This window comes from Podarcis bocagei (assembly GCF_964188305.1).
Source record: "Podarcis bocagei genome assembly, chromosome: 13".
In the NCBI taxonomy this organism is placed as follows: Eukaryota; Metazoa; Chordata; class Lepidosauria; order Squamata; family Lacertidae; genus Podarcis; species Podarcis bocagei.
This window is the reverse complement of record NC_138138.1, coordinates 17,779,901-17,791,965: the sequence shown is the minus strand read 5'-3', so window position 1 is coordinate 17,791,965 and position 12,065 is coordinate 17,779,901. Positions and strand designations below refer to the sequence as shown.

Here is a 12,065-nt window from a genome sequence, read left to right as displayed (position 1 = left end):
CAAGCATTTGTTAGCAGATTTAAATGTGAATTGTGGAGAACCAGTACAAGTTTACATTGATAATCAAGCTTGTATAACCTTAAGTAAAACAGAGGGTTTCAAATCGCGTTCCAAACATATCTCTGTAAAATACCAAAATGCACGTTGCTGTGTACAAGACAATGTAATCACCTGTACTTATGTGTCAAGTGAAGAAAATGTAGCAGATGTGTTAACTAAACCATTGGCAAAGATAAAGAACAAGCGTATGTGCAAGGGTTTAGGTTTGCTGGAAAAATAATCTCCTACATAGGTGTATTTGGAGTTAATTGTTCAGCAGAATCTGTGAGGGGGTGTTCAGTTTCTGTTAATTGGTTCTCGTGGGAAACTTGCAGATTCTAGCTTCACCAATTAACTCAAGCTGGTGTCAATTTACTCTTGGCAGAAAGCCCAGGTCTGCTTGACCTAGAAACTACTCACTCTGATTGGTTAACGAGCAGCACTCAACTCTGTTATCTAGGGATTGCTAGCACAGTTTGATGTGAGGTGTGTTAGGAGTTAGAAGTGCTGTGTATGGTTATGAGAGAGAGAGAGAAAGAGAGGATTTATTTTGCTTTTATTTGTATGCAGAAACTCTGCTGGTTTTATTTTTCCTTTTAATAAATCCTGTAAATAGTTATTCTGAGTCTAGCTGACTAGTCATTACTGCCGCAACTAGCTTCCTCGCTGTGCAGGAAAACTCTGCTACGTTTGGGCTAAAGCCAGTAGGGCTATGCCTGACACTTCAAAGTTCCATGATGCCAGATGGAAGATTTTCGTCACCAGATTTTAGAGTGGGAAGGTATATATATAATGAGGAGATGGACTAAAAATAAATAAAAGGGTGGGGTAGAATCAATGAGTTGGAAAGGACTTTAGAGGTCATCTTGTCCAATGCTGCCCCCACTTTATGTGGGAAATCTGCTCCTAAAGGACCCATGAGAGGTGACTTTTCCAGCCTCTGCTTAAAAGCCACCAACAAAGGGGAATCCGTCATCTTCTGCAAGAGCCTATTCCACTTGCATGGCATCCCCCATTTCTTGGATAATAAAACACACGGATACCAATATTTTGGGTTTATGGGTGTTGTAAATAAAAATATGCCCTTTTCCCTTATGGGGTATCCAAGAGCCCATATAGAGTCCTTACATAGGTTCCCTATTGGTAGGAGAAAATAACAGAGGCCAACCAGAGAATATTGAGAAGCAAAGCAGCTAGTAAGCTTGATCTTTATTGATCTGTTGCAACAGGGTACCCCCCTCACACGCAGGAGAGGAAGAGGACCCAGAACAATGGCCTGCAAGGCCTTATAAAGACTTTTGAAATTCCCCTTCTCTAGATCAGGACCACCCCCAGAAACATTATGCATACATCACAGAAGGGGTGTAACCTAAGACCACCCCTCAGATACATCCCACCTACATCACAGAAATTTAAATGTTGTTTTTCTCTTGATAGGCATATGCTTAATGAAATACATACACTGCATTTTAGCTTGAGAGAGCAGTTGGCTCAACTAGGCTTTTGCAGCAGAAACATTAGGTTAACTTAGACTGGAACACAGGTGTACTCACAAACTCAAAAGTTACAACACATCATCATTTACCATTCACCCTCCCCACTGAAACTAGAGAAAGGAGGTGGGGTAATCTTCCTTTCAGAACACAAGTAGCACGTATACAGGATTTTACCACTTGGGAGAAAAACTCTCTTTTAGAGCCTCTCTCAAATAACAAACATTTGCACACTTCATTCTCCATTTTGTCTTGTTTTTAAGACTGATAAGGTTCAACATGGCTTCCTTAGATTTAGAATTTGGAGCAAGCTTGCATTTTTATTTTAGATGGCACATTTAAGATAAGCAGCTGCTGGATGTTGCCTAAGTACAATTTAAACACAGGAAAACGTTTCTTAAACACAAATTGAAGGGGACTGTCAGAGTCCAGGCGGGAAGTAAGCACCAACTGGGCTTCTTTCACGCCAGGGGTCTGGGGACTATTTTTCTTTTGACTGAGGTGCACCCATTTTCAATTAAAAGGGTTTTGGACCTGGGCAAAACTCCGAAGGGTCCGGAAAAGGGGAAACCTGGACAAAAAAAACTTGGGGATACCTGGACAAATCTCCGATGGGAAAAACCTGGGGATACCTGGACAAATCTCCGAGGGGAAAACTTGGGGATCCAAGGGAAAAACTTGGGGATACCTGGACAAATCTCCGAGGGGAAAACTTGGGGATCCAAGGGAAAAAACCTGGGGATACCTGGACAAATCTCCGAGGGGAAAACTTGGGGATCCAAGGGAAAAAAACCTGGGGATACCTGGACAAATCTCCGAGGGGAAAACTTGGGGATCCAAGGGAAAAAAACCTGGGGATACCTGGACAAATCTCCGAGGGGAAAACTTGGGGATCCAAGGGAAAAAAAACCTGGGGATACCTGGACAAATCTCCGAGGGGAAAAACCTGGGGATACCTCACTTAATCTCTATTCTACAACTCACAGCAACCTCCCTGCCTTTTACAATCTAACTCAGAGTCCCTACTGAACGCTTGCACACTTGCAATGCCAGATTGAGACTCAGAAATGACAAAGAAGGAAAGGAATCAGGTGCCCTTGCTTTCTCCGCTCACAGGTCATCTCTAACAAAGATCGCCATGGCAGAGGTGCGGCTACACCTGGGAGTTATAGTTTTGGGAATTATAGTTTTCAGTGCAGAAGAAATTGCACAACCTTTCTGGGCAAAACTCCGAAGGAATAGGTTGGCATACAGAGTTAAGTGGAAGAAATCACACACAACCTTTGCCTGGGCATACTCCGAAGGGCTAAGGCTGGTGTTGAGATCGAGGGGACAGAAAGGAGTAGAAGGCAATTTTTTCAAGAGTTAAAGTGAGGAAAGAAGTAAGGATTTGAGAAGTATAGGTTTGCTGTGGTTTGCAGAATCCCACCCCACTACCCATTTTTCCTACTCATACTCACTTCGCAAGCGCTGTCCTGGTGATCCCGGGATCTCTTGACTGGTTGTTTAAGGCCGGCCTGATCAAGCTTTGCTTCCTCTGGTTAGCCCCGCTGAAACTCCAAGTTATTGCCAGACCCTGGGACCGATGGAAGACTGGCTATTCCTCCTGGCAAACTGCCTGGTGCGCGCTGGATAACCAGTCCTTCCTCGTTTCCAGAATCCGGGTAACCAAAAGTCCCTTCGTGGTCGCCATCTGTTGTAAATAAAAATATGCCCTTTTCCCTTATGGGGTATCCAAGAGCCCATATAGAGTCCTTACATAGGTTCCCTATTGGTAGGAGAAAATAACAGAGGCCAACCAGAGAATATTGAGAAGCAAAGCAGCTAGTAAGCTTGATCTTTATTGATCTGTTGCAACAGGGTACCCCCCTCACACGCAGGAGAGGAAGAGGACCCAGAACAATGGCCTGCAAGGCCTTATAAAGACTTTTGAAATTCCCCTTCTCTAGATCAGGACCACCCCCAGAAACATTATGCATACATCACAGAAGGGGTGTAACCTAAGACCACCCCTCAGATACATCCCACCTACATCACAGAAATTTAAATGTTGTTTTTCTCTTGTCCTTGTTTATCTCCTGTCTAGCAGGTTACTTGATTGGATTTTCTGGGGAGCCTGGCCATTCTTTTGTAGTGCTAAAATACTTATTTCCTGGGCCAGGTCACAGGCTCACACCTTATTCAAACACAGATTAAAGGAAGAGACAATGGGGAGGCTTTTCCATTTTTAACCTTGCAGAGAAAGGATTTGGTCAGTTTAGGAATCAAAATGGTTCCTGTGCTGATCTATGTATGTGCAGTTATGAACATTACTATATATCTAAAACCATAAAATTCCTATCACATGGGATAAAGGTGCCAAGGTCAGTTCACTCAGCTTCTCATTCCCCGCCCCCCCCATCTTAAAACTGGTTCTCCACAGTTATTTATTTTTTATTTATTTGTATTTATTAAATTTGTAGACCGCCCTTCATCCAAAGGTCGCAGGGCATATAAAAATACAAAAAGATACCATACAATGCATAACAGAAGAACAGAAATACAAACCTATAACCTGCCTCCCACAAACACACTTTTAAAGGCCATAGATTGTTTAGTCATCCAAAGGCCTGGTTTAGAGAAATGTTCTCGCTTCTCACCTAAATATATGTAATGAAGGCGCCAGGTAAGCTTCTCTGAGGAAAGTATTCTGCAGATGGGGAGCCACTGAAGAAATATTCTGCAGCAATTTGTTGATTTTTTTGTAGATACTCATGAAAATTTGCTAGCATTTTAGTGTGAATTTCTCTTAAAAACACATGTTTTTTACATGCAGTTTTGACTAATGTACATATCTTTGCAAGAAATTTCCCCTAATATAATATATTTCAGTGTATTACTTGACTAATCTATTTATTTTTTTAATGCACATTCTCCCCTAATATATGAATTTTTGTCAACTTTGGTTACTTGGAGAACTGCATGACAAAATCGGGATTAGTATTTCTATTTTTAAGGAGGGCTGTGTTTCAGTTCTCATGTAGTTTTGGATAGATTCAGTTTTAAATGCTAACTGAATCAAATTTGTCCCCCCCATCCCCACTCAGAGGTACAGTAAGCCCTACTGAGCACAGTGGTCTTCCGAATAGAGGTTCATTTGTAGAATCATTCTGTATTATTTTCTATTTTATGCTTTTTGAACTTCAGTTTTGTTGTACGGCACCATGATACTTTGTATGAAGGGTGGTCTATAAATAATTCTATAAATAAATAAAACAAAAAGAATTGAGCTGTGGGTCCCAGTGATTTCAAAGGCTGACATTTATGCAAGAGTCTGAGGCTTACGTTGGAATTGGAGGGCCTTAAGCATTTTCAAGTGTCCCTATTTTCATCGGAGAAATGTTGGAGGGTATGGACTTATGTAGGGCTGCTGTATTTCAAGCTTTTTTGGCAAAGCTGTTAAGCTTTTTTGGAAAATTACAAAAAAAGGCAATTTTTTTACCTATTTTTATGGAAAAGCAGCAAAAGTGGCTCTGCCAACATAGGCTGCTATATGTCGAGACATTTTTGCAGATTTACACCAGAATAGGTCTGGGAAATTACAGATGTATTGCAACCCTAATTTTATGTGACTCCCGAGCCAAGGAGATAAGTAACTAGACAACCTTTAGAAGACAACTGAAGGCAGCCCTGTATAGGGAAGTTTTTAAATGTTTAATGTTCTATTATGTTTTTATACAAGTTGGAAGCCGCCCAGAGTGGCTGGGACAACCCAGTCAGATGGGAGGGGTATAAATAATAAAATTATCACCACCACCACCATCACCACCATGGAATAGGACCCTATTATCATTGGAGAAATGTTGGAGGGTATGTTGTCTGAATCATGCCTTGTGGAACGCCCTCCCAGCAGATGTAAAGGCAATAAACTATTTTACTTTTAAAAAACAACTGTTTAGGGAAGTTTTTAATGTCTGATGCTGTATTGTTTTAAATATTCAGTGGAAACCATCCAGAATGGCTGGGGAAACCCAGCCAGATGGGCGGGGTATAAATAAATTACTACTACTACTACTACTACTACTACTACTACTACTATAAACTGCAAATGAATCCCAATCCTTCCTCCCTCCCTTCCTTTCTTCCTCCAATCCTTTAATAGGCATTACAGATAAAGACAATCTTAAAACATCCAAATACAGTGGTACCTCGGGTTACATATGCTTCAGGTTACATACGCTTCAGGTTACAGACTCTGCTAACCCAGAAATAGTGCTTCAGGTTAAGAACTTTGCTTCAGGATGAGCACAGAAATCACACGGTTGCAGCAGGAGGCCCCATTAGCTAAAGTGGTGCTTCAGGTTAAGAACAGTTTCAGGTTAAGAATGGACCTCTGGAACGAATTAAGTACTTAACCTGAGGTACCACTGTATGGTGAAACCTCATATCCTGAACGCCTCTGTTTTGAAACGTTTCAGCTCCCAAATGATGAAAACCCGGAAGTAAATGCTCCATTTTTCAAACATTTTTCAGAAGCCGAACGTCCGACGCGGCTTCCGCTTGAGTGCAGGAAGCTCCTGCAGCCAATCGGAAGCCACACCTCGGTTGTCAAACGTTTCGGAAGCTGAACGGGCTTCTGGAACGGATTAAGTTTGACAACCGAGGTTTGACTGTACATTTTTTAAAAACATATATACAAAGAAACAGCCATATAAGATATATAGTAACAGGAGTTTTCATTGAATTGTCTTCCTGCTAAACAGTGCCACTCTAAGAGATACTATTGACAGAAACTCAGCCACCCTTGCAATTACCTCCGAGTAGAATCTGATATTTTCATTGTGCCATGGTGTTAAACTACCCAAAGTGGGGAGGGTAACATGTGTTTACGTAGCTGGTTATACAGTGGACAGTCGAAAAGAATAGGTTCTACATCATGGGTAGGCAAACTAAGGCCCGGGGGGCAGAACTGGCCCAATCGCCTTCTAAATCGGGCATGCGGATGGTCCAGGAATCAGCGTGCTTTTACATGAATAGAATGTGTCCTTTAATTTAAAATGCATCTCTGGGTTATTTGTGGGGCATGGGAATTCGCCCCCCCCAAAAAAATAGTCTGGCCCCCCACAAGGTCTGAGGGACAGTGGACTGGCTCCCTACTGAAAAAGTTTGCTGACCCCTGGCCTAAGGCATGGGTAAGCAAACTAAGGCCTGGGGTCCGGATCCGGCCCAATAGCCTTCTAAATCCAGCCCGCTGACGGTCCGGGATTCAGCCCTATTCTTTAAAGTGCATCTCTGGGTTATTTGTGGGGCATAGGAATTTGTTCGTTTTCCCCCTTCAGAATATAGTACTGCCCCCCACAAGGTCTGAGGGACAGTGGACCGGCCCCCTGCTGAAAAAGTTTGCTGACCCCTCTTCTACAGTGTCCAGCACATCCCAAAACATCCCAATACAGTGGTACCTCGGGTTACATACGCTCCAGGTTACATACGCTTCAGGTTATAGACTCCGCTGACCCAGAAATAGTGCTTCAGGTTAAGAACTTTGCTTCAGGAGGAGAACAGAAATTGCGCTGTGGTGGCACAGCAGCAGCAGGAGGCCCCATTAGCTAAAGTGGTGCTTCAGGTTAAGAGCAGTTTCAGGTTAAGAACGGACCTCCGGAACGAATTAAGTACTTAACCCGAGGTACCGCTGTACAAATGACCCATACGCAACCCCTCAAAAACTTGACAAATCAAGTGGAACTTGCAGCATCGGCGTGGCCGAGCGACACATAAATGGAAAGGCCATGTTTGCCTCCGTACCTCGTGTCGACTTTGTGCCTCGTAAAATTGCACGTCCCTGGCGAGACCGTATCCCAGGGCAGATGCTTTTTGCCCAGGCAGTTTGTGACGGGAGCTTGTGTTCTCAACAGCTGTTGGCGTCTCTCAATGGCACCGTCCCATCTGCCACTCAGCACTCCCTCAGCTGGTGCCAAAGCCGTTTGGACAGAGGTGCTTTTGACTACTTTTGGGACTGGGTGGTTGGGCCCTGACTTTATTATGTGCCATGCTCTCCCCTCCAGCTGTGGTTTTGCACCCCTACAGCCTGCCTGTCTACCCGCCGGCACCCCAGTGTTACTCCGGGCTGGTTCAGGTACGAATGTTTGCCTTCCTATCTATGCATGCAAGTGTGTTTGTGTGTGTGTGTGTGTGTGAGAGAGAGAGAGAGAGAGAGAGAAAGGGAGCAAGATTTGTGTCATTGACAGGGCCCAGTTGCGGCTGGCTGGTGGTCTTGAGGGGGGACAGCTGATAAAGTCTCCCGCAACGATAAATCCCTTCGTTCACGACGAGTTATTTTTACAGAATTGCTCAGAGAAAGAGAGAGAAAGTCCTTTCCTTGTAAGGGGAGAGATATTCACGGCTCCGGTGGGAAACGCGGAGATCAGTCCATTTTGTACCCGATTCTGTGGGTTCTGTAGAGCAGATGGACTCTGTCAGCGGGAAGGCCCTGCAAACCTAATGGGAGAAGTCTCCGCGGATTTAAATTACGTGCCGGTTTAAAATGGTGGTGTCATAAAACAGCCTCTGACTTTGGTGGACGCAGCCAGATAAATCCGAAAGGAGACGAAGACATTACATGTGAATAAAGAGAAAGGACACTCTGGCAACTGGCTCTCTCTTGGGGGCTCACTGCCTTCTGGTTATGTCCACAAGCCTTTAAGCCCCCTAAGCTGATGGTGGCTTCCAGGTTCTTTAAAATGTCATGCCATATCTGAGTCCTTCTGAGTGAAGGGTCATTTCTGGTACAGTGGTACCTCAGTTTAAGAACAGCCCTGTTTACGAACGATTCTGTTTACGAACTCCGCAAAACTGGAAGTAGTGTCCTGGTATGCGAACTTTACCTTGGTCTAAGAACAGAATCCGAAAGGTGGAAGGGCACCGGCAGCGGGAGGCCCCATTAGGGAAAGCGCACCTCGGTTTAAGAATGGTTTTGGTTTAAGAACAGACTTCTGGAACGGATTAAGTTCGTAAACCGAGGTACCACTGTATTCTTGTAGGAAACAATACACAGGTTAACATGAATGCTCTAATCTCCCTCATAGGCTGGGTACAGACCATACATTTAAAGCTCTCTCCCCCCCCCCCCACAATAATCATGGGAACTGTAGTTTACAGAGTTACAATTCCCAGAACCCTGGATTCTTTGGGGGGCAAATGTGCTTTAAATGTGTGGTGTGTAGTAAGCAGCCAGAGACTTTATCCCTGCTCAGGCTGAATATCTTGGAAGAAAGGTGGGACACGTGTGAATATTATTATTATTAATATTAATAATATTAATAATAATAATAATAATTTTACTGAGCAAATGAAGTGGCATTTGCAGGCCTAGTAAAAGATATTTTGACACCTGGTTGGTTTCACCACATGGGTGGTGCCCCTTAAGATCCCACATGGTTATGCTGAGGTGCAACCACATGAACTTTGAGCTACTTCACTGGTGCCCTTAACAACATGGCTGCCCTCAGCAACTACATGCACTGCTGGGCAGGCCCTCTGTATTTTGCACACTGAGACGAATGACACAGCTTCCATATTTTCGCTTCTTCTTTCCCCTCTGTGTTTTTTATTTTTGTGTGCATTATGAACGTTGGTGCACAAGGGACAAAGGATTCAAAGGTGACAAAGCTGAGGTTCCTGCAGAGTGATTTGTGGCTGACAGTTTCTCTCTGTGACCCTCATCTGCTGAACAGTGCAGCCGAACTCCCAGTTTATTTTCTTAGATAATTTTTACTGAGGTTTTCAGGTTTTACATTTCCACATGAACATCTTTCATGATACACATACATTCCCTCCTTCCCCTTCCAAGGTTCTTTTAATTTACCCATAATTCCTACATATTCTTGTATATCCATCTAAATCATTACCTCATTTTACATCCCTTTTAAATATGTTAAGCTGCTGAATTTACCTTAATACTGTCAGCGTTTTCAACTGTGTACAGTTATTTTCCACTTACTAAAAATAAAATAAAATTCCACCCCTCTTTAAATACCTGTTCTTCTTGCTCTCTTATTCTGCTAACTCTACATATTCTATCATGTTAAGTTGCCAATCCTCCTTACTAGGGACCTCATTCACCCTCCATTTTTTGGGCTAACAATATCCGAGCCGCTGTTGTCGTTCCTAGCAGGAATGCCTCTGTTTTTTGTGGGGCACATTGTTTTAAACAATTTTTTCATCTCATTATATATCATCTCCCAATATTCTTTAACTTTTTCTGCATGTCCACCACATGTGAAAGAAGTTTAAACTCCCAAGTTTATTTTCTTTTATTTTTGTAACCAGGGGACCAACTATAGAGGGTGGGACCCTGGCCCCCTCAATATTTTTGGGCAGGGGGCTGAGCCTCCCCCGCCACCGACAGGCGGGGGCTCGTGCGCTTGAGGGGGTGGGATTCTGGGCTGCCTCAATGTGTCGTGCAAGTCGGTGCCCCTTTTTGTAACTATGTTTTTTTAGCCCACCTTTTCCACCGCAGCTGTAATAAGTGCTCAAAGTCACACACAGAAGTGACTTGTTTCGCGAGCAACCTTGAACACTAGACGGTAGTAGATTCAAACCCATGAAAAGACACAACTTAAAAAATGAGACAACAAAACTACGAGTCACGAGTCAACAAAAGCAGAATATGAATGTCTCTTTGGAACAGCAGCAATGATAAACTGTGGCGCAACGGAGGCATTTTGGTGTCTGAGGCAAAACAACAACAACAACACCAAAATGGCTGATGGTAATCAATGCCACGATTGATAATTGATCAATAATTGACTACAGTAAAACCTTGGTTCCTGAACTTAATCTGTTCTGGGAATCTATTCGACTTCTGCAATGGTTTGGGGACCAAGGCGTGGCTTCCGATTGGCTGCAGGAGCTTCCTGCAGCCAATCGGAACCCACGCCAGATGTTTGGCTTCCAAAGAACATTTAAAAATCATAACAATCACTTCTGGTTTTCGATTGTTCGGGAGTCGGAACGTTTGCCTCCCAAGGAGGCGAGGTTCCACTGTATTTGCTGCCAGTAACCCCCCCCCCAAAGACCTGACCTGAGAGGCCCCCTTTTCGTGTGCCATTAAAAGTTTACAAATGATCAGTTGTTGCTTTAGTATAGGCAGAGGGACAGGACATCCGCTTTGTGATTTTCTGCCTCATGCATTCATAATATCTCAGACGGCCCTAATTGCCAACCGAAAAGCTGGCAGAACAGAGAATCTTGACAGGCTTTCTAAATATTTGCATCTGTCATTTCACACATATTGTGAGAGGTGTGAAAATATTCAGGGGAAAAATTGCAGGGGAAATCCTACTGAAGTATATTTGGCAAGGGATAAGCTGATACAAACATCAGTGCTCATCCGTGGCTGGAATAAAAAGTGTTCCAGATGCTATGCAGGCTGGGGCTTTGTCAAAAAGAAGGAAATCTAACAGCTTGGTAGAACCTCTGCACATATGGATCTGGCATGAACAAGGCATGATCACAAGCTGTAGAAATCAAAGTGGGACTGCTGTATTTATTTCTTTATTATCTTTGAAACTGCTTAACATTTCAAAAAACTTGGATTGATACACACACACACACACATATATACACACACTGAAAACCAACGACTATATCGTCAAAAGTATTAAAACACAACCTAAAACAAATTAAGACAACAATTTACAAACACATACATATGTGCTGTAAGCTGCCCAGAGTGGCTGGGGAAACCCAGCCAGATGGGCGGGGTATGATGATGATGATGATGATTATTATTATTTCACATGAGATCATCTGCAGGAGTATCTTTGCTCATTCCCTGAATTGGTGAAGCTCCTTTGACAACAATGAGAAACTGAGCCTTTAGTGTCATTGGCCCAGTCCTGCGGAACACACTGCCACTTGAAATTCAGTGGGTGCTCCCTGTGCCAACTTGTAAACACCTGCTGAAAACTTTCCTATTCTGCCAGGCCTATGCAGGCAATTAAGAGTACATCCCCTCACAGATGTCGATTGCTGTTTGCGTTTAATTTCTTTCTGCTTTTAATTTGTTCTTTTTCACTTCCTATGATTTTATTGTCTGGTTTCATGTTTTTATATTGTTGCAAACTGCTGTGATTATATATATATATATATATATATATATATATATATATATATGAATGATACAGTGGAATAGAAGTATTTCTTATAGATAAATAAAATAAATGCAAATAGAAAGGAAACCAGAGGGTTCTAACATGTAAATCCGGGTCCAAGCCTGCCTGAGCAAAAGCGCAAGCCTTCACAAGACCTCTCAAGGAAGCAACTAATGATTGCTGCTTCATGTATAGCAAATAAAAGACTTTATGAGAACAAGACTGGTGACATCCCTTTAGCAGGGGTGCCCAAACTTTTTTCAAAGAGGGCCAGATTTGATTAAGTGAATGTGCGTGAGGGCTGACCAAAGTTTTTGAGCGTTTTTTAGGATTTGTCCCCAATAAAGAAACTGCCACAGGGGCCGGATAAAACCTGCCAGGGGGCCGAATTAGCCCCCCAAAA

The 12,065-nt window shown here is 43.1% G+C and overlaps 1 protein-coding gene and 1 long non-coding RNA gene across 3 annotated transcripts in view; one reads left to right on the top strand and one right to left on the bottom strand.

Annotated features, from left to right (window-relative positions):
• Positions 1 to 12,065, bottom strand: part of LOC308571427 — a 43,077-nt gene that overhangs the window by 26,425 nt on the left and 4,587 nt on the right. The gene's annotated exons all lie outside the window — the stretch shown is intronic.
• Positions 7,459 to 12,065, top strand: part of LOC308571210 (RNA binding protein fox-1 homolog 1-like) — a 42,641-nt gene continuing 38,034 nt past the window's right edge. Inside the window, exon 1 of one of the 2 annotated variants that reach the window (XM_081166749.1) lies at positions 7,459 to 7,644. In XM_081166749.1, the coding sequence (XP_081022875.1) occupies positions 7,558 to 7,644 (87 nt within the window). In that variant the 5' untranslated portion in view covers positions 7,459 to 7,557. The remainder of the gene's footprint in view (positions 7,645 to 12,065) is intronic. The other variant, XM_081166748.1, reaches the window with a different exon arrangement.